Below are 26,623 nucleotides of genomic sequence, written 5' to 3' on the forward strand. Positions count from 1 at the left end.
CAGTGAAAAGAGTATGCCTTAATATTAAATTAATTATTTTCTGGAGGTGAATGGCATTTTTCTTCATAAGTCCTTTGGAAATGTCTTAGATCATTGTCTTGATAAAAATAACAAGTTTTTCACTGTTGATCACTGTTACAATATTACTGTTATGTACCATGTTCTTCTAGTTTGGCTTCTGCTTACTTTATTTTGCATCATTTTTATGCCTTCCCAGTTTTTTCTGAAATTATTCTATTCATAATTTCTTATAGCACAATAGAATTCTATCACAATCATATAAAATTTGTTCAGTCATTCTCCTATTCATGGGCATCCCCTCAATTTCTAATTCTTTGCCACCATGAAAAGAATGCTATAAGTATTTTTGTAGAAATAGGTCCTTTTTCCTTTTCTTTGGTATTTTTGGAACCCAGACCTAGTAGTAATATTGCTGGGTATTGCACATTTTTACAGCCCTTTGGAATTGTTTTCCAGAGTGACTGGACCAGTTCATAAGTCCATCAGTAAGCATTGTTTTGATGTTAATGCATTAACATTCTTATTTTCCACATCCCATCCAGTATTTATTTTTTTCGTTTTCTGTCATGTTGGCCAGTCTGATAAGGTAGTACCTAAGAGTTGCTTTAGTTTTCATTTCTCTAATCATTAGTGTACCTATTTTTCATGTAACTATTGATAGCTTTGATTTCTTTTTTTTTGAAAACTGCTGGTTCCTATCCTTTGACCATTTATCAACTGGGGAATGGCTCTTATTTTTTATAAATCTGGATCAGTTCCTTATATTTGAGGAACAAGGTCTTTATCAGAAAAACTTGTAAATTCTCCCCCACTTTCATTTCCCTTATAATTTTGGCTGTATTGATCTTATTTCTGAAAAGCCTTTTTAATTTCATGCAATAAAAATTAGCCATTTTATATCTTGTAATGCTTTATATCTTTTATTTGGTCATAAACTCTTCCCTTATCTAGTTATGACCAGTAAATTTTTCTGGGTTCCCTTAATTTGCTCATGATTTTACCCTTTACGTTTATATTCCTTACTCATTTTGACCAGATTTTGTTACATGGGAGGAGATGTTCCAGTTTTCCCAACAATTTTTAGCAAACAATGAATTTTTACCTACAAAGTTTGTACCTTTGAGTTTTTACACACTAGATTACTATTATCATTTTCTAAACATTGCTCTTTAATCATTAAAGTTGTGTTCAACTAATGCTAAGTGAAATGAGCAGAACCAGAAATTCATTATATAGGGCAACAATAAGATTATGTGATGATCCATTCTGACAGAAGTGGCTCTTTTCAACAATGAGATGATGTAGGCCAGTTCAAATGATTTTGTAATGGAGAAGGCATCTACACCAGAGAGAGCACTGTAGGAACTGAGCATTTTCATTCTTTTTATTACTGTTTGCTTGCATTTTATTTTCTTTCTCATTTTCCCTCTTTTTGATTTGATTTTTCTCGTGCAGCAAGATAATTGTATAAATATATATATGTATATATTGGATTTAATATACATTTTTACCATGTTTAACATATATTGGATTACTTGGAATCTAGAGGAGAGGGGGGGGAAAGGGGTGTTTGGGGCAAAAAGACCTTCCCAAATTGACTACACATAAATTACTCATAGAAAGCAGAATTATTTATTAGAATCTCTAGAAGCAGACCCCATCCTGGTCTGTGAGCCAAAATCACAGCAGGATAGAGCCAGAGGCTTGAAAATGCTTACAGCTTTTATACATTTCAGACAAAAAACTTCCAAAATCCTGCCCTCTATATGTTATGATTGGTCACATAAGTCCACTCTTCTCCTAGTTGGTCAGTGGAATGTAGTAGACAAGGCAATATACAGCTTTTTCAACCATGTTGGACAACGGGAAGTAGTCCAGGCCTTATCTAAAATCACGTGACTCCAGAGAAGCCGAAAAGAGGCCTATAGGCTTGATCTACTTTAGCCAACAGTCTCTTGATCAATATGTGCTGTAAGTTCTTCACCTTTTCCCACACAAAGGGGAATTGGAAACAAGGTTTTGCAAAGGTTAATGTTGAAAAATTGTCCATGCATATGTTTTGAAAAATAAAAAGCTTCAATAAAAAAATCAATTTAAAACTTAAAAAAATAAAGTTGTGTTCAATCCCATTTGGGATTTTCTTGGTGAAGATACCGAAGAGGAAGTGGGGGGGCCCACAGGTGTTACCCATTGTACATATTTTTTTGACTTTTCCAATGTATTGATCCGTTTTGCTGATTTTTTTTCTTTTCTAAGTATTAACACTTGTCATATGAGAAGTGGGAAGGGGAGAGGGAAGGACATTGGAAATAATTATGGTGATTTAAGAAAAAGGAATTATTAATAAAGTTTATTAAAAATAATATTTTGCTTCCCTCTCCCCCAATAAGTTGGTATCTTCTCAGAAAAATGTGAGAATAATTTTCACAAAGGCCTCAAAATAGTGTTGGTGATAACATGATATCTATATAGATATAGATATAGATATAGATATAGATAAATATCTATCTCTCTCTATATATATATATATAATTTAAAAATACAACACATATACTTGATTTGATTTAATACAGTTATTCTTCCTGTCCCATCATTTCCCACATGAAGTCTTTTCTGGTTCCTCAACTAGTAATTCTTTTTCCCCCAAACTACCCACTAATATATATCTGTGTCTATCAGCTTTATATTTATATTGCATGTCTTCCTCCACTCACTTTAGTATGTGATCTCCTTGAAAGTTGGGATTTTTTACCCCATTTTTTGTACTTGTGTTTTAATTGCCTGGCACAGTGTTTGGCATACAGTACATACTTTAAAAGTACTTATTGATTACTTTTAGTCCAATTGCAGTGGTTCAAGTGACTTTATTAGAGAAATTTTCCATTAATACATTGTTTTCCTTGCTTGATTAGTCTGCCCTAAGAGCAGAAGGAAAAGATAAAAAACAATTCACACTTTTTTTTGTCTCCCTTTTAGGAATTTGTGATGCCTCAGAGCTACTCTCAGTTTTTCTACTCCTATTGGACAGGACTGACCCGCAATGGCAGTGGTAATCCATGGCTGTGGTTGGATGGATCTCTTCATTCCTCTGATTTGTAAGACTCCAGCTCCTCAGAAATATGGGGAAGGGGAAGGGACAAGGGAGTATTCATTGTGGAATGGAAATCTCATTTTAGAGAATATGATTATAAAACAAAGAAGGTGAAGTTTTGAAATCCTTTTATACTATCTTTGCACACTTGAGATGGGTAATTTTTTCCTGCGTATGATAAAGACAGAAATAATTCCTTGTTGATTGAGAGATTGTTGGGTAATGATGGGTTGGAGACTGAGAATCTTTCGAATAGCAAAAAAGAGATTCCTCTGGAGCTCCATTCAGTAAGGGAAGTAAGATCCAATATATCCCTTGATTTCTAGGTCTTACATTTTAGATGTTATTAAAAGCAAATTATCTTTGGTGATGATCTATTTCTTTTGTGTGCCAACATCTTAACTTACTTCCAGCTGAAGAGCTCTTATATTCTTGAGTATTATTTAATCTATATAACTTTCCTATTTTCTATTTACTTTGATAAAGAAGTATATCACTGATTTGAAATGTCAGTTTGTGCAATCAAGGAAAATGATCTTGGGCTACTCAAAGTATTGCACCTCTTGAACACCACTATTTAAGAAATAGTAACTATAATTCTAGCCCCATTCCTATATGGAAGCCAAGTGAAAGAATGAGAAAAAGCTCAGCCACAGTACTCCTCATGCTTTTCACAAAAGCAGAAATGACAATCTTCCTAGGAGATGGGTGGGCCAGATATCAATTCTAATAGCTATCCATGCCATGCAGAAGTCTAGTCATCTTTCTCTTACATTAGCCAACCATATATTTCCTACATGGTTGAGTCTGCAGGAATCTTTTCACACCAGTGACTGATGGTGATTTCTTTTACAAGAAATTTTCTTTTCCTTTTCATTAAAAAAAATGGAATTTTTTTAATGGTGATCCTGAGTTTGGGTTGTCTTCTTTGAAGTTTAATGTGATGGTCAATCCCTCTTTCTCTGACAGCTCTCAAGTGGAACTTAATTCCCTCCTACCAAACAGTAGTTACACAAATGACCATCATAAATAACTAATAAAACTCTTTATCACAGTAAGTAGTAAATTGAAATTGGGGAGAATTAATTTACTAAAAAACATACAAAAGTAAGGAATCTTTGTAGCTGTGAGAAAGATAAGAACTCAACTTGCCAAAGAGAAATGGCTCAGTGGATAGAGTACTGGGCCTGAAATCAAGAATTCAGGAAAACCTGAATTCAAATCTGGTCTTACTAGCTGTGTGACTCTGAGAAAATCAGTTTACCCTGTACGCCTCAGTTTTCTTATCTGTCAAATGAGTTAGAGAAAGAAATGGCAAACCATTTCAGAATTGTACTAAGAAAACCCCAAATTATGTGATAAAGAGACTGACATCATTGAAACAACTGAATAACAGCAAAGAGAAAAAAATGATCTCAACTAAGTGAAATCTGCTCTTAGCAATCTCCAGAGATGCAAAAGTCAGAAGCCAGGGGACATGTTGGGTCCTATCTTCACACATATCTGAGGCTCCAGCGGATCTCTCTGTCTTTCAAACAACCAAGCTTGCACCTCTAGTAATCATTTTAAATCTCCATTTTTTTACTCACCCATTGTGGTTCAGCATTCTCTCAGCCAACCAAAAGTTATAACTCCCTCTGTAGCATGCATCAATAACCACTAACTCAAGTGAGTAAAGGTTTTATATATTCAGGTGTAATCTCTATTAAATTCTTGCCATTTTAAGCAATGTCTCATATTGATATTATACTTCTCTTTAAAGAAGCCCAGAGAAAGTTATATACTGAACTATGACATTCATATGCTTCCAGGAGATGAGGGATAAAAGTTCAATTATTTCCATTTTATAGATGGGAATACTGAACCATAGAGAATTAGTTGAATGTTATAAGTCAATATATAAGACACTGTTGGATAATACCTTTAGTTCTTGAGTACAATAGCTAATTCTATTCTCTTTTGTCAAGATGTAAGAAGAGATTTGGATAAGTAAAATGACCCCACTACAGGAGTAAGATTGCGACAGAGACTGTTTCTTCTTTATGATCTTCACTACTTTTTGATGATGGGAAGTGATCCAAGATTGATTCTTTTTTTCAGGTTTGATATTGTCATCGACTTCAGCAGCTTAAAGAGCTGGAACTGTGTGACAATATTGAATGGAAGGGCTTTCGCAAAGGACTGTAAGGAGCTAAGGCGCTGTGCTTGTCAGAGAACAGCAGCAATGGTGATGCCAGAATTGCTGGAATAGTCTTCTTAAAGGATAGAGATAAATGGACCTCCTAACCATTTCTGCAAACCAGAAATGATGCAAGCCAAGCAGGAGAAGTGACAAGAGCTCTCTGAATCACTGGGGTTCATTCGGGATAGAAGAGCAGATCTCTCTGGCCAGTAAAAAAGGGGGGATCTTTTTCAAGGATTCTGCCAAGAAAATCAGCCCCATATGCCTGGGTTTAAGTACAAACTTTTTAGTTCCAGAAAAATCCAATTTTCATACTTCACTCTGCTCTAGACTCACATCCTCTATAACTTGGACTTGTTTTTAATTCTCAAAACCCCAATTTTCCCCATTGTTGTTCATATCCCTCTACTACCATTCCTACTACTTTTGAAAGGAAAATGAGAAATTCTTGGACAAAAGTTATACAAGTAACGGAAGTCTCTGGGCCCCAAAGAATAGTCCCCCCGATTCTTTTTTGGTTTGTTTGGTTTTGGTTATGACATACCTCTTGCACTTTATCATACTTGAATGATTTTCCTCTTTTGAGAATCATTTAACCCCTGAAATATTCAAAACCCCTAAAAGAAATTTTCCTTCACCCTAGCAGTCTCCAGGGAAGAAAGTTTATCTGAGACCTACAGCAACCAAGGATATCTATTTTAAATCATTATGGGAAGGAATAAGACTCATTTCCTCCTTTAGTGAACTTGGGAGTCCAGAGAAAAGTAAAACTCCAGATGTCTCTCCTTACAGAGAATTGGTGACTTTTAAGCTCATTTTCCCATAAGATAATTACCATCAGTCTTTTCAGGTACTTTTACAAGAATAAATATGTGTGTATGGACTAACTATGAGTTGGATTCCCAGTTGCATTCAGTGCCTGATGTGATGACCTTTGTTGTGAGGAAAGGGGTCTCAAGACAGAGTATCAAGGACAGGTTATAAATGAATTAACTTAGTCCTAAAGAGGACAAATGACTTTTCCCCAAGCTAACAGGAAGGAATCCTTGAGATGGAAGACCAAGCTCTTATATGAAGAAACTGTCATTCAGCACAGAAAATTACATGCAGCCAGCCAAAGGAACCTCTGTATGGTTCCAATAAAGCCATTTGCATTTCAAGTCAATTTTCAGTGAAGATGTTGGATGGTGGTAAAACTTCCATAGATTACTTAGAACTCAACCAACAACTTCTTTGTATTGAAAGGTTTCCTAAAAGTTAGTTGTCTGCCGGTTGACCTGGTGATTGCTGATTATGGAATTGGTGGGGATTGAATCTAGAATGAAAAACACAGAACAATTTATATTGTCAGTACTATTATACTAAATATTCAGGCCTATATTGGAGCAACAAATTAAAATTTTAAGGGAAATGTAATAACATATCTTTTAGTCCCCATAGGATCTGCTGGGACAATAATAGAAGTAGGGAACTATGGATATGTGGGGAAAGTCCTTCCCCAGAAATCTGTAGACACATGGACAATTTGTGAAGTACCTAGATTTTTTATATAAAGATCAATGAAAGTTCTCACTATATGTGTTGGAAGGTTTGATAACATGCAAATATTAGCATTCTGCAAATGTGAAGTAGATGTGATTATCCAAAGAGAAATGTAACTGTGAAAAAAATAGACCTATACCTACCTGAAGAAAATATGGAGAGTTAATTTAAAAAAACCAAGAGAGTTCATATAATGAGTTACAGAACAGAGATATGAGATTTCTTTCTGACGTTTTTCTGTGACCTTGGATATTTCATAAGAAGACTCACAATATTATTAGTCTATATCCTGAGGATAGGTGAGGAAGAAGAGAATCAAATAACTTTTTCAAATAAGAAATTCTGATAAGACTAGGGGAAAAGTAGTTCTGATTATAAAGGGTGAGCAGGAATAATTCTCAGTAGAAATAACAGATAAGAAACAACAGACTGAAATTAGTTTTAAAAACTTTGCTTCTCTGAGATCTTGTCATCATTTGCAAAGGTAACTGAAGGAACTGCAGAAGCAGGCTTTCTTCTGATAGACTGAGTGATGTAATTAGCTTTCTTTTTTTCAGAACACAGAACCAGTAGTTAGGTTTTATCAGCAGGATGCAGGAGGTAAACATGGCAATAGCAGGAAATGTGCTCTGGGGTTTTGACCTCAGATACAAATTGATTCAGAAAAAAATGGGAGGGCATTTAGGCAGCAGTCTAGCCAAAAGAGGAATTGGCCAAGGAGATTTTAGCATCATCTAGGAAAATTGGCCAAAAGCACTCATAAAGGATTTTTATATTCTTAACATTAGTGTTTCATTTTGCTGTTCATCCTTTGTTTTTGAGGAGGATCAATGACATCACAGGGTGATATTTTGAATTGTTCACGAACTGGATTTAAGTGAGACAGAGTTGCACAAAGTTGTCAGTCTCATTCTTTCTTCCAGAATCATCAAAGTCCAGTGGCAAGACAAATGTCAAGATGACTGGCAGTGACCGGGGATGAAATGTTTTCAATGTCTTACATAGGTCCAAATGCTCCATAGTGCCTGTTTCAGCTGCTTTAATGCTATTGGAAAGAATTGTTCTCATCCTTTTCTACCAGGGAAAGTCTTCATATTTCTGGGGTAAACATTCTCCTAATTCACCAACAGGTTTAAGGCCTATTAGTTACTCTCAACCTGGTTTAGACTGTCTACTGAGACAATACCTACACATGGTGCAGCTTCTTGGAGCCACAGATGAGATAGATGAGTAGCCCTGAAAAGTTCTTACGCCAGAGGTACCAGTCCTCCCATAAACGTCATACACCCAAGTGTGTAATGTACATAGAAATAAAATAGTATTTCCAATATTCAGTACACTGTGATTCCTTAGAGAAAGACCTATTGGTAGAAGTTGCTAAGAGTCACTTTTTAACACATGATGACTACTGACAGAAGCAATAATATATATGGGGGCATGTGTGAATGTGGGTATATACATATATATGTATATATACATATATATACATGCATGTTTATATATTTAAAACTTTATACAATTATGTTGATTACTTTGAGTGAGTTCCCTATCTCTTACTTACATGTAGATACCAGTGAGAAGTTTTAAATGTATAAAATAGATGACCAGTGACCTGTGATCTCTGTAAACTGTCAGATTTTTGATTAGATCAAGAAAGGAAAGGGTCGTTGGCTCAGGAAAGAAGCCAGACAGCATCTAGGGGAATTGAAGTAGCTGGAGGAATTTCAGCAGTGAGCCACTGAAATGGTTTCCCTATCAAATGGCAGAAGATTCCAAGTCCAGGAGAGGAGGATCCTTGGGAAGGAGTCAATCTTGCAGGGAAGAGAATATTTTTCTTCCTCTCCCCTCTTCTCTCTTTTCTCTTTCTCCTCTCTCTCTACTTTTACCTTACCCCTAACATTAATCACAGCTAGATGGCACAGTGGACAGAGCACCTAGCCTGGAGTAGGAAGATCTGAATTAAATCTGGCCTCAGACACTTAGTAGCCATGTGATCCTAAGCAAGTCATTAACCCTATTTACCTCAGTTTCTTCATCTGTAAAATAAACTGGAGAAGGAAATGGGCAAACTATTCCAGTATATTTGCCAAGAAAACCCCAAATGGGATCACTAAGAGGATGATGTAATTGAAACGACCGAACAGCAACATTAACCATCTCATCAGAGAACCAGTAACAGACAATGGAATAAGAGAAATCAGTATTTCTATCCAGGGAAAGAAAATCATTAAAAGAGAGGGGAAACTTTTGGAGGCGTGACCCCTCCTGACTTCAGGGCTGGTGCTGTATCCATTGCACCACCTAACTGCCCCAGGATATGTACTTTTATATTAGTAAAGAGGCAAAAACAAATAAAAAAACAAATCACCAAAGATTTTTCTAAATGTTAGTGAAGGAACTTCTGAATACTATTTTCTGAATGCAAATGATAAAGTTTGATTTCTAAAACCTCACAAAAGAGATAGCATGTTGTAGTGGAAAGAGTCCTGAATTTTAAATAAGAGCAACTAGTTTTGAACCTTGGCTCTGCCATTTACTACCTCTGTGACCATAGGCAAACCACCTTTCCTTCTTGGGAATTAATTTCTTCTTCTGCAAAGTGGGAGGGGGAAGGGGAGTAAAAAGGAGGATTGGATGACATGACTTCCAAAGTCCTTTCTCATTTCTGAATCACTTATCATAAGGCCCAGGAATCTTGACCCAGATGTAACTTCAAGGAAGAGTGCACCTGCACAGTAAGTAGTTGATAATAATGAAACTCCCAGGAGATAAGTGCATCTGGACCAGAAAACAAGCTTCTCATTCTTCCAGCACTGTATCAACCAGAAGGGAGGAAGACATCTGCAAGAGGATATTATTATCCCTTGTCTCATTGTACTGTGGCTAAGAAGAGTTATGAGAATTTCCTGTTTTGGAACTATACTTAGCCTCAGTTTGTGAAAGCCTTTGAAGACTTCTGGACGCTTCTTTCTATTACCACCTGCCAAGCATGGCTATTATCCCTACTCTATCCAGGACAATGGAGCTCAGGGGAACCATCAAAAAATCCACTTCTTTATTGCATGCTGTATTATCCCTTCCCAGACCCTAGTATTAAGAAAAGAGGTAACCTTTGAAAATAACTCCCCTCTGTCTCACTCAAGATCAAAGACTGTTTTTAAAAATTAAAAAAAAAGCAACAGCTTTCTCTCACACTGTATTCTTCAGCAATAGACTTGTAGATTCATTTAAGTGCTTTATACAATCAACTACAAATTCAGTGTTATTATTCATACACAAAAACTGTTTAAGGTGCTAAGGATAGAAGGACAAAAGTAAGACAATTCTTATCTTCAGGGAACTTATTTTCTAATAAGAGAATGCAACATTTCCATGGATAAGTAAATATAAAGTAATTAGGAGGAGAGAGAGTGAACAAAAAGGTATCAGGGAAGGCTCCATAGAGGCACAAGATGAAATTACGTTGTCACAGGAGTTCACCATAGATCATGTAATCAGAAAGAGGAACTAGATGAAGAGTTAAAAGCAGATTTCAAGAGAGGGAAAGAGGCATAATAATTTATTGATAGGGGACTTCTGGGATTCTTTACATTACTAGAGCTCTTCCTTAGTCAATAAGCATTTATTAAATGCCTCTAGCTACTTGTGAATACAAAGAAAACAAAAATATGTTCCCTGACCTCAAGGTGTTCACATTCTAATAGGGAAGACAACATGCAAACAATTATGTCATTACAAGATCTATACAGAATAAATTGGGGGTAAACTCTGAGGGAAGGCACTAGCAGTAGAAGAAAATGAGAAAGATCTCTTACAAAAGGGGAATGGAGATGAATCTTGAAGGAAGTCACCCAAGCCAGGAGGTAGAGAGGAGAAGGTAGAACAGTCCAGTCATGGGGAATAGCTGGAGAAAAGGTACAGAATTGGGAATGGGATGTCACGTGTGAAGAACAGTAAGAAGGTCAGTGTTACTGGATTGGAGAGGACCTGGAGGGGACTAATATAAGAAGACTGAAAAGGTAGGAAGGGGCTGGGTTATGAGGACTTTTAAAGCCAGAATATGATTTTTGTATTTGAACCTAGAGATAATTAGGAAGCACAACTTTGTTGAGAAGGGGAATGACATGGTCAGATCTGTAGTCAAGGAAGTTCCTTTTGACATTTGAACAGAAGATGGACTGAGGTAGGTAGATCTTAAGGCAGATAGAGCAGACAAGGAGATTACAATCATCAGGCTTGAGGTGATGAGGGACAGCACCAGGTTGGCCAAAGCAGAGCTAATCATTTTTGGACTTGATTTAATGGTGATTTCATTCTTAAACAAGTTTCAAATTCCAATAAACATTTATTAAACATCTAGAGTGGCAGGCATTGTGCTAAGCACTGGGGATATAAGTAATAAAAGAAAGACAATTCTTGTCCTCAAAGAGCTTTCAACCTAAAAAAGCTAAACCCCTAAATAAGGGGAGGCAACACATGAGATATTGGGGTACTCTGCTCAAGAAAGCTAACTGAAAGGAAGATATGGGACACCAAGGGATGAGCAGCACAGGAACTATTGTTCCATGGAGATGAAACCAGGTAAAGCAGCAAATGCAAAGAAGAATGAGCTGAATCCAATTTCTGATCTCTATAAAGAAAGGCATTTAAAGGAGTCTGGTACTCTGCTCTAAAGCCCTACAGTCAAAGGGGAAACTTAGGGAAGTGGAATTAATCAAAATCAGTCACAGAGTGCCGACTTTAGACATGATGAGTTTATCTTGGGAGGAACATTTTGTTCCACAGAGTTGAAACTAGGCAGAGAAGCTGATGCAAATGAACAAATTGAACAAATGAAACTTTTTTTTTCTAGATCTTGTTCATATCAGCATGGTAGAAAGAGCTGGTATCTGGGTCAGAAATGATAGGAACCTTTGTAAAGAGGGACTAATTCAATTTAGAATTTGATATGGAAGAAAGAAAAAACCAGCATAGTCAGATATGTGCCCTAGAATTGAGGAGAACAGATTTCAAAGGTGCAGGAAAAAATATCTCCTTTTCACTTCTTAATGTTTTGCAGTCTGTCTTTAGATCCCACTATGTAACTGAAATTCCACTATTTAAAGACACTGATAATCTTGAATTCAGTGGCCTTTTTTCAATTCATGTCATTCTTTACTTCTCTACACTTTTTGATGCTATTGACCATCTTATTCTTTAGAATATCTTCTCCCTTCTGAATTTTCATGACACCACTATCTTTCATGATTCTTTTTCTACCTCTTGAATGGATTGGTCCTGTATTAGAGCCATCATTCATAGCCCGTGGTCTGTATATGGGTGTTCTCTAGGCCAGTCAGGTTAGAAAGAAGAGGGACCTCTCAGAAAAGACAAAGTGAAAGTTCTGAGGAGAGGAGTTAGTTTTCTAAAGAGAATGAGAGGAATATGGTAGTGTTTTCAGTTTTTTGAAGGATTACTATTGAAAGAGGATTAATTACATTGTTCTGCTTGATTTTATAGGGTAGAACTAGGAAAAATAGGTGGGAATTTTAAAGAACCAAATTTAGGCTTACATAAAATGATTTCCTAACAATATCTGAAAATGAGATGGACTGCTTCCAGGGTGCCATGGATTGATGAGCACTTGTTTAAAATATTGTAAATTGTTATTCAGATAAGTGTTGAACTACAAGGACTAAAATCCTTTTTAATCACGAGATTCATTAATTCTGTAACTTTGTGGTTCTGTAATTTGACAAATTCCTTCTCATGGTGTTCTGTGCCATACAAACGAGAAAAAGAGCAGAGAGCTTTGGTGTGAAAGTCTTTATAATATAAAATATTCTGATTCCACTAAGAGTACTCTGTATCAGTTCAGAGTAACATTTAAGTAGTTCCCATTAGAACCATATTTCCTCATTTATATAGATTTCAATTTGTGTTCCCTATTATGTGATATAAGTTCCTCCCTAAACTTTGACAGTTCTATGGGAAAGGAAAGTAAAAAGACTCTAAGCAAAAAATGTTTTCAATGGTTCAGTCCTAGATGAGTGTGAGGCTAAGTGGAGAAAAGAGAAAACATGCAAGAGATGTAGTAGAAGAAATGACAAGATTTGGCAATTGATTGGATGTTAGGGGTTAGAGTGAGTGAGGATTTGGAGATAATACCAAGATTTTGAACCTGAGTGATTATAAGAATGGTGATATCCTCAACAGTAATAGGGAAGTGTAGGGGGAAAAAAGGGTTTGGTGTAGGGGAAGGAATGTAAGTAATTCTGTAATACAGATCCCAATCCATCCATTTTTACTCACACTGAGCAGTTAATTCAGTCCAATTTAAAATAGGTGGAAGGTGAGGCTCTTACTCCCTTATCACTACCTTGTACTACAAAGTTAGCTTGTTGAAGGATGGATTCTCTGGGCAGGTAGAATTCACTCAAAGGCATCCACACAGTTGTTGCTATGGGAGCCTTGCTGGAAGTTAAGCTGGAAGTTATAAGTGTCATGAGGGATCATCATTTGACTGGAAAGTAAAGAAATTGGATGCTTAGAGGGAAGAATAGGAGTGTGTTGAGGGAATATTAAGGGATGGGATGTACTTGGAGATATGTTCCACTTGTTCTTGTGGGATAGAACCCATCTTCCTATCCGGGTCCTTGGACCATTCTATGGCTGATTTGGAGTTATACGATGAGTCTCTCCCAAGAGGCCGCATCCCCTTTTTAAAGAACAATGGTCTAAAGTAGGATTCTTAAACTTTTTCCACTCATGACCCCTTTTTACCTGAGAAATTTTTATATGATCTTAAGTATATAGGTATATAAAATAGATATATAAACCAAACATTTCACAACCCCCACATTTAGTGATGAGACCCTATATGGAATTACAACCCACAATTTAAGAAGCTGAGCACCAGAAAAAGTAGCTAAACATCAAAAGATGGGCATTGACTTCAAATGAGGTCTCCAATGCCACTGACAATGCTATTTCCCTAGGAAGGAGTCCAACCCCTTGGGGGAGGGAGCAAGGACAAATTCCCTTTCTGTTCTTTACATGCCTAGTAAAAATGTTTCTTTCTGTGCAAATGCTTATCTGAGGCTTGCTGAGTTCCTGAGAAATAGAATAAGAAAGGGGAAGGACAAAAATGAGCTAAATTGGATATTTCCAGGGACTAAATGTAACTGAATGGGAACAAGCCTAGACCATACAGATTATCATTAGAAAGAAATCCTTGGGTCTAAACTTGGTCTAACAGCTTCATTGGAAAAATGGATTATACCTTTGAGTTTAGAGGTAGACATATGCTAGTTGTAAGCTAGTAAGGAAATCATATAACTTCATTGAATTTCAATTTCCTTATCTGCAAAATGCAAAGAATAATGCTTGAAGAAGCCAGGTTATAAAAAAAAACTTTAAAAATCAAGAAAATTTATGTAAGATCCTAAGGACAATATGGAACAATAGGAGTTTATTGAGTAGAAGGGGGATGGGATCAGAGCTACTACCTTTTAGGAAAATCACTAAGGGATAGGGTTCCTTCTTTCCTTCCTTCATTCTTTCCTCCTTCTCTCCCTCCCTTCTTCCTTCCCTCCCTCCCTCCTTCCTTCCCTCCTTCCTTCCTTCCTTCCTTCCTTCCTTCCTTCCTTCCTTCCTTCCTTCCTTCCTTCCTTCCTTCCTTCCTTCCTTCCTTCCTTCTTCCTTCCCTCCCTCCCTCCCTTCTTCCTTCCCTCCCTCCCTTTTCCCGCCCTCCCTTCTTCCTTCCCTTCTTCCTTCCTTCCTTCCTTCTTTCCTTCCTTCCTTCCTTCCTTCCTTCCTTCCTTCCTTCCTTCCTTCCTTCCTTCCTTCCTTCCTTCCTTCCTTCCTTCCTTCTTCCTTTTTTCTTTCTTCTCTCCTTCCCTCTTTCCTTTCTTCCCTCCCTCCCTGCTTCCCTTCTTTCCTTCTACTTTGATGTATTCACAGGATGAGCCATCTGATTTGGCCTTCAGGTGTAACATTCTTCTCTAAATTGTAAAGTTTTCTGGGAGCAGGTTTCTTGGGAAGCTCCTGGAGGCAGTTTTAGTTTCAGTTCAGTGTAATCACCCCAAATGCAGCCAGGATCCCTTATTGTCTCCTTCAAAATAGTTCAGTTAGATTTTTTAGAGGCCTTCCTCTCTCTTTGGATCCGGAGAGTTCTTGCAGCTTGCCTTTGCTTCTTCCAACTTCTGCCTCTAGCTCCCTCTGAATCCAAAGCCCTCAGCAGCACAAAGGTGGAATATGGAATGAATGTGACTCTACCTCCCAGAGACTGGGCTTGTGGGCTTCCTGTGAGTTTGTGGGAGCTCCTCCTTATATATGTTCTCTTAAAGGTGTGAACTCTAATAAGTACTAAGTACACAAGCATTGTCTCTATCAATTCCAGTGACTTAGGACCTTGCTTCAAATTCTGGCCTAACATCCAGGAAATCATAGCTGAAATCATTTGTAGGGATATATGAAAGGTATGTATAGAAAAGGGACAGAGCGGTGAAATGGACTATTATTAGGTTCACATGTAGAGAAAATTTTGATTATATTAAATTAAAAAGACATACAAATAAAACCAATGCAACTAAAATTAGAAATAAAGCAGAAAGTTGAAGGGAACTTTAAAAAAAACTGTTAAGTCTCTGATAAAGGTCTCATTTCTCAAGTAGGTAGAGAATTGAATCAAATTCACATAAATACAAGTCATTCTCCAGTTGATGAATGGTTAAAGAATATAAATGGACAATTTTTCAGATAAATAAATCAAAGCTATTTACATGAAAAAATGTTCTGTCATTATTGATTAGATAAATGCAAATTAAAACAACTCTGAATTAACTATTTCACACCTATCAGATTGCCCCGTGTACAGAAAAGGAAACTGACAAATGTTACAGGGATGTGGGAAAATTGTGACACTAATATATTGTTGATTTAGTGGTGAGCTGACCCAATCATCTTGAAGAGAAATTTGAAACTATTTCCAAAGGGATATAAAAGTGTGTATTTGATCCACTAATACAGCTACTAGGTCTACATCCTAAAGAGACTAAAAAAATGGAGTGGAGTAAGGACCTATTTGAAAAAGAATTTTTTAATAGTAGCTCTTTTTATGATGGCAGAGATTTGGAAATTGAGAGGATGTCCTCAACTGGGGAATGACTAAACAAGCTGTGGTATATGATTATAATCTATTGTGGTATAAGAAATGACAAGTAGGATGATTTCAGAAAAATCTGAAAAGACTTACATTAACTGATGCAAAGTGAAGTAAGAAGAATCAGAAGAACATTGTGCACAATAGCAGCAATATTGTACAATGATCAGCTATGAATGACTTAGTTATTTTCAGAAAAACAATGATCCAAGATAATTCCAAGGGACACATGATTACAAATTTGTTTCCATCCCTGGAGGAAGAACTGATGGAGTCAGAATGCAGATTGAAACATAATATTTTTCATTTTCTTTAGTGTGTATGTGTATGGGTTGTTTTTGTTTGTTTGTTTTGGTCTGTGTTTTCTTTCACAACATTACTAATATGGAAATGTTTTACATGATTGCATATATATAAAACATATAAAATTGCTTACCATCTGAGGAAGAGAAGAGAAAAAAGAAGACAGGAGAGAATTTAGAATTCAAAACATATTAAACATAATAGATGTATAGTTTCCTGTACAATCATCTTTTTATTATTATGTTATGGAAATGCTAGTTTTATTTCATAAATTAAAAATAAAATAAATTTCAAATATTGAAAAAAATAAAGTCTGGGTGAACTATATTCATTCACAATGGGCCACCAGAACTCTAGCTACTGTCTCCTTTTTAGGATTCTAGGGATACCCCTAAGACATTGAAGGCATTTTTAAAAATGCTATTAGCTCAAATCTCCATTCTGGTATACTATCCTCATTAATTGTTATCTCCTTTATATTATCAATATAAAATTCACCGTTGGTCCCTTTGACCATTTTTTTTTCATTGTAAAGAAACAGAAGCACAAAGTTCAGTTCTGTCCTAAATCCAATGGCATATCCCCACATGATACATTACTATTTGCCTTATTGAGTCACCCTAAGTGATATGAATCTCATCTTGCTCCTTTCTTCAAAGATTATCACTCACTATCATTTAACCACTTAACATTATCTTTCACAAAGGGACATTTTCTTTTTGCTAACATAAGTGAACTCCTTCTCCAATAAGCCACCATAATCCTGGGGAGAGTGGTTCGAACTTAAAATGTTTAATACAAAACATTCATCCCACCAGGTTCAAGACATTGATGACCAATGAAAATATTACAGTATCTCAGATGCCAGGTTTAGTTCACTGCTTAGCTCAGTCCCATAAATTGTTCCTCCTTAGGACAAGTACTGACAGCATAATCTGATACAAACTCTGACCGCTAGATATCTAGTAACTCTACAAAGCTTGTAAGATTCATAGTCTTGAGGAGTAATTCTCCCAACTCCCAACAGCATCTGATCCAAGTCAGATCTCCCAAATTGCAAAAAAGATTAAAATTTTAGAATCTTGGGTTTACATAAATTGAATCTGATCTCATAAATCACTCTCTTTGATTTGTTTCCCATCCAAGGCTTTCCCTGGGAACCTCAGAATAAAAGAACTTTTCAGTTCCTATGAAAGCCCTTAGGAAGAATACTACGTCAAATACAAAATAAGATTTATTTTATCTAGGAAAGAAAGAATGGATTCACAACTATGCCTTAGTTAATTCATGTGAATCCATTTTAATGAACTACTTTCCTTCCTTTTCTAGTGGCATCTATTTTCCCTAATGACCAGCAGAAACTTCTGCAGATTTTTATTAGTTCCTATGTAATGGGGTTTCATCATACAATCAGATTACCCAAAATGGAGACATCCTCATGGAAGATTCCTTGGGACCTGTTTCTGGGAGAAAATATTCTGAGTTCCCCTACCACATGAGTAGGGAGCACCTCTTTCTATTGACTACATAGCTGTACCATACTGTATCTTTAAAACTACCAGACTGAGACTGTCTTACTCTCTTCTTGGGGATGTCCAGAGGGTGGTGGAGGAAGAAGATACAAGTGTCATGCATTGACCTGGATGTGGGAGAAGAGCTATCATCACCCTGTCCTTTTTAGACTAGGTGGCTTTTAGCATCAGGCTTAGGGGGTTTTTTTGTTGTTGTTTAATTTGTGCTTTTTTCTGGTGAGGGTGAAGGAATTCCTGGACTCAGGTGACCCTGAGTCATGGTGACCTTGGAGGCAGAATTCCAAGCTGAATATTGCTGCCAGACCACTGAATAATTACTTTTTGAGCCAGAACAAAAGTTCAGGGTAGGGAGAACTTGGGACTTGGGAGTTGGTGGAACCATCTCTGTAAGAACTGAGTCAAGCTGTGAACTCAATCCCTCTCCCCTCCTCAGAGAGTGGGGTGGAATGGGGAGGGTATGGATTATGTCCCCATGTGCTGGGAAAAGTGTTTGCAAAGTTGTTGTAGCTAAATCTTTGAAGCAAATTATCTTTAGTAGAAACTAGTCCTAATGTTTAATGGTTATATGGAACTAGTGTACAGGGGACTGCTAAAATTGGAAGGGAACACAATTGATGATGGTTTGAGCTAATGGCAGAGAGGCTAGAAAACTCCATCCCCAAATAGTAGAGAACTCTGGGAGTAGGGTGAAATGTATTATAGCTGGTCTTAAGGTAGTGGGAAATTAGAGTAGTCATTGCTATGCCTAGTTGAAGTTTACCTGCTAAAAAGTACACAAGGTCAGGAGAAAAAAGGAGAAAAGAGAGTATATTTGAGGAATGTTCTAAAGTAGAATCAACAGAACTTAGTAACATTAGACATGGGGTGCTGAGAGGGAAAGAATAAGGAGTCAAGAATTTCACCTCAGTTGGGAACCTAGACGATTGGGAGGATGGAAATATCCTTACCAGTGATGGGGAAGTTCAGAAGGAGAGTTGTTGAGTTGGTTGATTGAGATCAGTTTGGGAGATGTGTGGTTTAAGATGTCTGTAGGACATTTAGTTTGAAGTGTCAAATAGGCAATTGGATATATGAGAAGAGATTCTATGTAAATAGAATTGAGAATCATCTGTATGGAGCTGACAATTGAATCCAACGGAGGTGATGAGATTGCCAAATGAAACAGAATAGAGGAAGAAGAGAAGAGGGTCCAGGAAAGAGTCCTGTGAGTCAACCACAATTAGCATCACCAGGATCTTTTTGCTATGAAGAAAAGTTGATCATGTAGCAAGAATCAAAATGACAGTTGGATCCCTAGAGTGTGCCACTGGTGCTTGTATAATGTGAGGAGCAAGTGAGGAAGACCTCCAACATGAGCGGATGCTCAATAATGGGAAGAGCTGGACAAGAGTCCATAGATAAATAGGTACAGACAGTTTGATGAGGTCATAGATGCATTTCAGTATTGTGTATTTTAAATTGTAAGCTTCTAGAGAATAAGAATTTTATCTCTTCAATAGATTTCATAAAGTATTTGGAACAGCATCAAGTACATTGAGTGCTTTATTTTTGTTATTCAGTCATTTCAGCCATGTCTGATTTTTTTCTGACCTAATTTGGGATTTTCTTGGCAAAGATATCAGCACATTTTGTAGAAGAGGAACTGAGGCAAACAGGGTTAAGTACCTTGCCCCTAAGGCTGGATTTAAATTCAGAAAGATGACTCTTCCTGACTGAAGGCCACTTCTAATACTGACAGCAAACAAAATTAATGTTATTTATCACCTAGTATAATGAGTACAGGATGATAATGACTATATTCAAGAATACTGAGAAACTGCCTTTTCTTTTCATATCTTTCCTGTTCTAAATTAAATTTTCTTGTCTTCTGTTTTAAATTCTCTTCCTCTCCTCTCTTTACTCATTGAGGAGGCAAGATAAACAAAACTATTACAAATATGTATAAACATGCAAAACAAATTGGACCTTTTTTCTTTTCACCTTTGGTCCCTTTGACCATTCCTTTTTTCAATGTAAAGAAACAGAAGCACAAAGTTCAGTCCTGTCCTAAATCCAATGGCATATCTCCACCTAATACATTTCTACTTGTCTTATTGAGTCACCCTTATTGAGTCACTTATTGAATGACTCAATAAGACAAGTAGTAATGTATCATGTGGAGATATCTTTGTGGAGATATCATGTGAATCTCATCTTTCTCTTTTGTCAGCTCTGATTAGGTCAGCTTCACAAGGATTGTCTAGTTAGTATAATCTTAAGGGAATTTAGTTTTTCAGACTCTCTTATTAAGGTAAGGCAGCCATAATGTGCCAGCCTGCCTTATTAGCATCTTTAAGATAACCATGATGGGGATTAAAGTTTCCTAAGGCTATTTTTTTCTAAGGCAGCCTCAACATCTCAATAAACATCCTTGTTCTGGCTTTGATTTCCCACTCCTTCCCTGAGACTTTCCAAATTATGATGTCAAAGCTTTGAGGTGATATTTCTCCTATAAAAGGTATGCTCATGATGAAGATCTCTGCTAATTCCTTTTCAGGACAAAGTCTGCTAGGAAGTATTTTTCCCTTTAATGGCTTTTTCCTCCTGGTTAATTGTGAGTTCCACTAGGGAACTTGTCTTTCTCCTTGTTAATTGTTAAAATTACTTTCTTGCTAACTCCTGTGTGCTATTTACATTATAAATAGCAAAACTTTGTAGCTTGTGATGGATGCCTATGACATAATTTCTTTGTTATAAACAATCTCCATTATGTAATTTTTATGTAATATCCTCCTATAATCTATCATTCTCTTTAATCTATTTCATATTACTTGGTGCCCATTTTATCTCTTCATAAGTGGAACCTTTCCACTTGACTTATAGCTGAAATTACTTATCTCTATTGCCCTTTAGAATTTGAGTTCCTTGAAGTCAAAGGCTATCTCAGGTTTTCTATTTGCATATACATATGGCTATCAATATTTTCAAAGCTCACATTTGACAATGTCATTTCCCTCCTCAATAAGCTTCCTCATTGTCTTTAGGATTAATTATATGATCTCTTCTATTTATCATTTAAAGTCTTTCACGATCTAGCTTTAGCTTTTCTCCCCCCCCAAAAAAATTATAAACTACACATACAAATAAACATTACAGTAAAAAATCAATCAGTCAGCTAGCATTTAATATCTGCTTACCATGTACCAGGTACTGTGCTAAGCACTGGTGTTTTATAAGCACCATCTATCTCATTCAGACAAAAACACCAATAGCCTATACAGCTAATGTATTTTCCTGGTGCCCCAAGGACTAAAGTCTGCCCTGGCACCTGGATTCTTGTTGAAGATTCTTTTCATGTTATGGTTAGTAACTCTCTTTTTATAAACTGCTAAATGGTTTGGACATGCTTGTTTTATTTCAATTCTAAACCTGAATTACTAAAGTAGATTGAGTCAGAACAAGCCTAAATTAGTTACCAGAATTGGATCAGAATGATTAAAGGGGGAAGACGATGCAAATGATCAGCTGCTACAATATGAGAATTTTGCCTCCTTTGACCACCAAGGTCCTGGTTATATTCCTGCCTTTGATTATATATAACCAGTCAGTCTTCACTGATCTGGGGAGATTCAAAAGTAAACCACATACACAACAACTAAACTTCTGTTCCTAAAATGATGCATGTAAACTTTTGGTTTTCAAATTTTCAAAATTTTTGTATTTGTTGTGGAATAGTAACCTCCAGGCCCACCAGCTATGGGAGGCCTGACATTCCCTAAAGACTTTTGGGGGGCGATGGGAGGCAATTGGGATCAAGAATTTTGAACTCAGATCCTCCTGACTCCTGTGGTTAGAGCTTGTCACCGGATAGAGACTTTAAATATAAGAATTGTCTAAGTGAATTGCTAGGGACACTATATTTAGTATTTAGGAGACCACGAACGCTCTTTGACTCCAGACACTAGACAGACACTTAAAAGGACAGTGCTTGGATTCGAAAATTGAAGACTTGGATAAATGTGCCAAATGCCTTCCCAGTTTATTTGCTGAGGACATTTTGAAAAGAGAGACAGCTATGGCTTTCACTATAATAATTCTTTTTCTCACTGGCATCTTAAGAACCAGAGAAGACATTCCTATGGGATGGATCTTGGTAGGGATCCTTAATGACTCTCTGCTACTGTAGCTAAGATGGTGCCTATTTGTACATGATAGCTATGAGTCTGTTTTGTATATTTTATGATCCCAAGTGAATGAAGAACAATTCTGACATACATTCTTGTGAATCTCAGTGCTTTGCCTCAGCATGACAGGAAAGCTATCTGGCAGCCCTCAGGGACTCAGGGACCCCCAGTCACTAGGGGGTGAGGGCTCAGGCTTTAGCTGGAGGAGGGTCATTGTTAAACTCTGGAAGAGTGGGGCAGTGTTCATCCTGAGTATAGAGGAGCAGTACCTGTGGTCACAGGCAAAGTGAACAGAAGCATAAACTTCAATAATGTGAAGCAACATGGAGTCTACAGTGGGCACTGGCATAGGAACACACACAAGCAAGTCCATCGCTGTCTTTTGCTCACAATAATCTAGAACTGATAAGGTTTTTCTATATTACTGCTGCTAGAGAACTTAGTTGCCAATGCACAATTCTAATGAAAAGGTGGAAAGGAAGCTTTCTGCTCAGCTTCCTCAGACAAAGGGAATAATTCCTCAGCAGAGGCTTCTAAGGGGGCAAAGAGTTGATATCTGGTCTGATGGGCTTATGGGGAAGCAAGATGTTGGCTTAGTCTCAGGATCACTGAGAGGAACATACAGGGAAAGTTTCAGTATTGATGGACCTTGGCATTAAGATAAAGTGAATGCAAGAATGTAGTGACCTCTCAACTGCCTTGCTACAGATGTGTCAGATCTATGATAAGGATCAGTAACTCCGTCTGAAGTGTCATTATCAGGGTGGTTATACTTTTTTTTCCTTATGCTCCTTCTTTTCATGTTTACTGTTATACATTAGGAAATCTAACATGAAGTACAAATATTTGGCATGACCTTCCTATAGACCAAATTGTTGAGCTCTGAGTCTTGATTTTTCCAAAAGGAAAAAAGGTAAAGCCTGGGATTTCTATTATCTATTTACTTCCATATTTTTTCACTCCTTCAGAGTGGTGCTATATTGCTTTTATTTCTGTTTTTGTTTCTCTCATCATCCTCTAGTTCTATGTTTTTCAGACTTCTCACATCTTCAGGGATAGTGTTGTTCAGCAAAGGCTTAAAAACCATTTAAGTGGTAGATGATATTTTCAAAGACTTTAAAGACTTTTCCAGCAAAGGTGGTACTTCACAGGAGCAGCATCTATTTATTAAGCACTTAAAAATAAAAAATAAACAGAAATACTCCATTATACAAATAACAATAAAGAAGATTGTACATGAATCTAATGAACTTTGATTACATATGGATTATTCTTTTTAAAAAATGGTGTTTTCAGTCATATCTCACTCTTTGTGATTACATTTAGGGTTTTCTTGGCAAAGCTACTGAAATGATTTTGCCCTTCTCATTTTTTTATAGATGGGGAACTGAGGCAAATAGTGTTAGGTGACTTGCCCAGGGTCACATAGCTAGTAAGTGTCTGAGGTCAGATTTGAACTCACAAAAATGAATCTTTTTGACTTCAGACCCATTGCACTGTCCACTGCATCACTTGATTGCCACCTCACCAGCTATGTGTATTACCTTTATGTAGCTATGTATGATACATAGCTATGTATATATTATATTTAATCAGGTAATTACAAAATTGTCATATTTCCCTTTCTGAACTTTTTGTTTTGATTTTGTCTGTGTATTTTTTTTTTACATTTTGCTGATGTTTGTTTTTTTGTTCTTGTTTGTTTTGGTGAAAAAAAAAGGATTTATTTAGGGGAAGCAGTTACAGGCAAAATAACGGAATACAATAGACACCAGGAATGGTAAATATGAAATAGTGTTGGGAGAGCACAGAAAGGGGTTTGAATTATTAATAATGGAAAGATTAAGTTCCCTAGTGGAACTTGCCATTTACCAGTAGAAAGGAAGCACACTATGAGGTTGGGGAATACCCTTAGCTGGCAGACTAAATCCTAAAAGGGACTTAGAATCCCAAAAGAGTTAGGGGGCTATAAGGAAGAAAATTGGGGTTAGAAGAGATACTACATGGCATGGTGAAAGGGGAAGGAAGAAAGATGACACAAGGCAGAGTGCCATGATGTACTGACCCAAAGGAGAGCAGTCGTAAGTATGGCAGTGGGCCATAAGTTGTTTTATACAGAAAATTTAGCCATAGGGACTTGGCATAACTTGGATTACTTACCTGAATTACCTCCAGAGGGTGATACTATGGAATTAAACTGATCTCAATTATCCGAACCTTCTTCCTGCCTGCTCCAGGAAATCAATTTTAAAGTTTCTCTCTGCCCAGCACACCCACCATTCAGGATCTCATCCTTTCCCCACACTTTTAATTTTTCAAAGAAATCTTTTAAAACGTGGGTTGGAGGTCTCTAAACAGAAGGGAGTCTTTCAGATTGATGCTGAAATTTTTGGAGGCCAAATTCTAGGACACTAGTTAAGTAGTGTCCAGAAACTGGGAGTAAAATTTTGTGGCCTGTGGGGTTTAAGTGATACAGAGATGAACTGAAACCAAACTTTGATGACATCATGAGGGAACATAGTTGAATAACTAGGGCACAATAGCAGAAATTGGCAGAAAATCAGTTTGCATTTTACTGGGGGGGGGTCACTAAACAGTAATATTTTGCTGGGGTCCATTTTTCCCAACAATCAGTTCTTTTCCAAACAAATGGGGCCCAAAGTCCTTTGATCTCATCTTCTGAAACTACTTCCACTAGTAATGGATGTAGATTTGGAGGGGTGGGTCAGGAGGTGATTGAAGTGAATTATCTAGTAAATTCTGAGTCAGATCCTTGAAGATGGTCAATACAGCTGTCTAAAGCTGGTCATTTGAAGGTGAACAAGCCTAGAAGAAAACAAATCTAACAAACAGAGGTTAGGGACAGTATAATTGCAAATAGAGAGGTTGCTTGGTAAGCAAGGATATACGTGCCAGAATGTTCAAAAGGATTTAGGTATTGATTAGAGAGGATATCCTTTAGAGTAGGGGTTCTCAAACTACAGCCCACCAGCCAAATGCGGCCTGCTGGGTTATGGCAAATGGGCCGAGGGGCAGAGACAGAGTGTGAGTTTTTGTTTTTACTATAGTCTGGCCCTCCCACAGTCTGAGGGACAGTGAACTGGACTCCTATTTTAAAAGTTTGAGGAGCACTGTTTTAGAGGCATGGATGGTGCTTGAAATCAGGCTTTGTCCTATATGTTTATATAGTTAAAGGAGCAAAAAAATAAAATAGCTTAAGAAGTGTGGGCAAAATGATTCACCTGGAAAGAGTATAATCAATTTTCTCTACCTTTCCTGAAGACTGAGGATGTCTGACAGAGTGGAGATGATAATTCATTTTAAGTGCCTTTGCCACAGTTTGGGTTTTTTGTGAAATGAAGGTTAGTTCCTCTATAAGAAGCTGGACAGCTCATGATGTCTTTTAGTACAGACAACAGTATCTGCAATCAGCTGATAAAGAAAACCTAGAAATAACAATTAAAAGGAGGGGGGGTAGGGTGGACTTCTCTGGAGAGACCTTTATTAAGTGTCCCTTTGACAAAGGCCTACTTAAGAACAAAGACCCAGTTAAGGCTGGGATATTGATTAGAAGTGGGGTGCCAAGCAAAGACTAAAGACAAGAACCTCATAAAGGAGATTGCTCTAGGGAGCTGAAGTTATATTTCAAAAAACAATTTTCAGAAAAGAGAATCCCACTAGACTAATTGAGATATCCAATTTCTCCTTAACAGGAATCTGAGAATGATCCCCTGTTAAAAGGCAGGGTTTTAAAGGTAGAGATATTAAGCCCAAATCCCTATGAGGAAATGTGTAAAATCTCTCTGCCAAACTTTTCTAGACAAGCACCACGTATCCTGCCTAATAGCTTCTCCTAGCTTGTCCACAAGAAACTGAATGACAGTCTTTGTAACCTGGAATAGACTTAAGAAAAGTTTCCACTGGCTGGGATAAGAAACTGGCCTGAGATTAGACGTTTAAAACCACCCAGAGGGAGAAAAATATATTCCCTTTTTGTCATGGTCTGTTGTAGGATAGACTGAGAGAGGCCAGCATAGATTGGCCAGCAGCTTTTCATATTAAATAAGTTCTTTATAATAAAAATGTTTGATCCACAGGGCAGACAGGACAAACATTTTATTTCCCATTGACTTTTTTGCTTATGGTTTTTAAACTGATTACTTGCTCTGAATATAAAAATTTGGTGTAAGAGAGAAAAATCAGGGACAGGACAAAGCATCCTTAGCTATTTGATTTCAGGTATGAAAACTACAAATGAATCCCACCTTTTTTCCAGACTCAGGAATAGGTGGGAATCATTGATTGGGAAATCAAGTTAGAAGGGTCTGATCTCAAGTAGAGCTCAAAGGGCCATCCTTCAAACTCCTTTTTGCTCAGATAAATAAACTTCCATCTTCTGAAATCCTGGGTGTTTCTCTGGGGTGGTGGATTTTCTGACTTACTGGTCCTCATCCATACCTGTATTCAAACTTAAGAAATAATATTAAGTATAGTCCCCCCAATTTTTTCTCTCAAATAGCCATGTCCCACATCAGAGATTTCAGATCAGAAAAGGAAAAAGGCCTATAAAATCATTGTGGGTGTTAGGCTAATATTATTTTTTTAATATATGCTATGTCTCACTGTTTTCTGCCCACTCTGACACCC

General features: G+C 37.0%; 1 protein-coding gene across 1 annotated transcript in view; it reads left to right on the forward strand.

Moving 5' to 3' along the window:
* Positions 1-6,451, forward strand: part of LOC141543651 (C-type lectin domain family 1 member A-like) — a 30,540-nt gene extending 24,089 nt beyond the window's left edge. Inside the window, exons 5-6 of the mRNA XM_074269194.1 lie at positions 2,998-3,116; positions 5,213-6,451. Of these exons, the coding sequence (XP_074125295.1) occupies positions 2,998-3,116; positions 5,213-5,363 (270 nt within the window). The 3' untranslated portion in view covers positions 5,364-6,451. The remainder of the gene's footprint in view (positions 1-2,997; positions 3,117-5,212) is intronic.
* The last annotated feature ends 20,172 nt before the right edge of the window (positions 6,452-26,623 follow it).

This window comes from Sminthopsis crassicaudata, chromosome 5, assembly GCF_048593235.1.
Source record: "Sminthopsis crassicaudata isolate SCR6 chromosome 5, ASM4859323v1, whole genome shotgun sequence".
Taxonomy (NCBI): domain Eukaryota; kingdom Metazoa; phylum Chordata; class Mammalia; order Dasyuromorphia; family Dasyuridae; genus Sminthopsis; species Sminthopsis crassicaudata.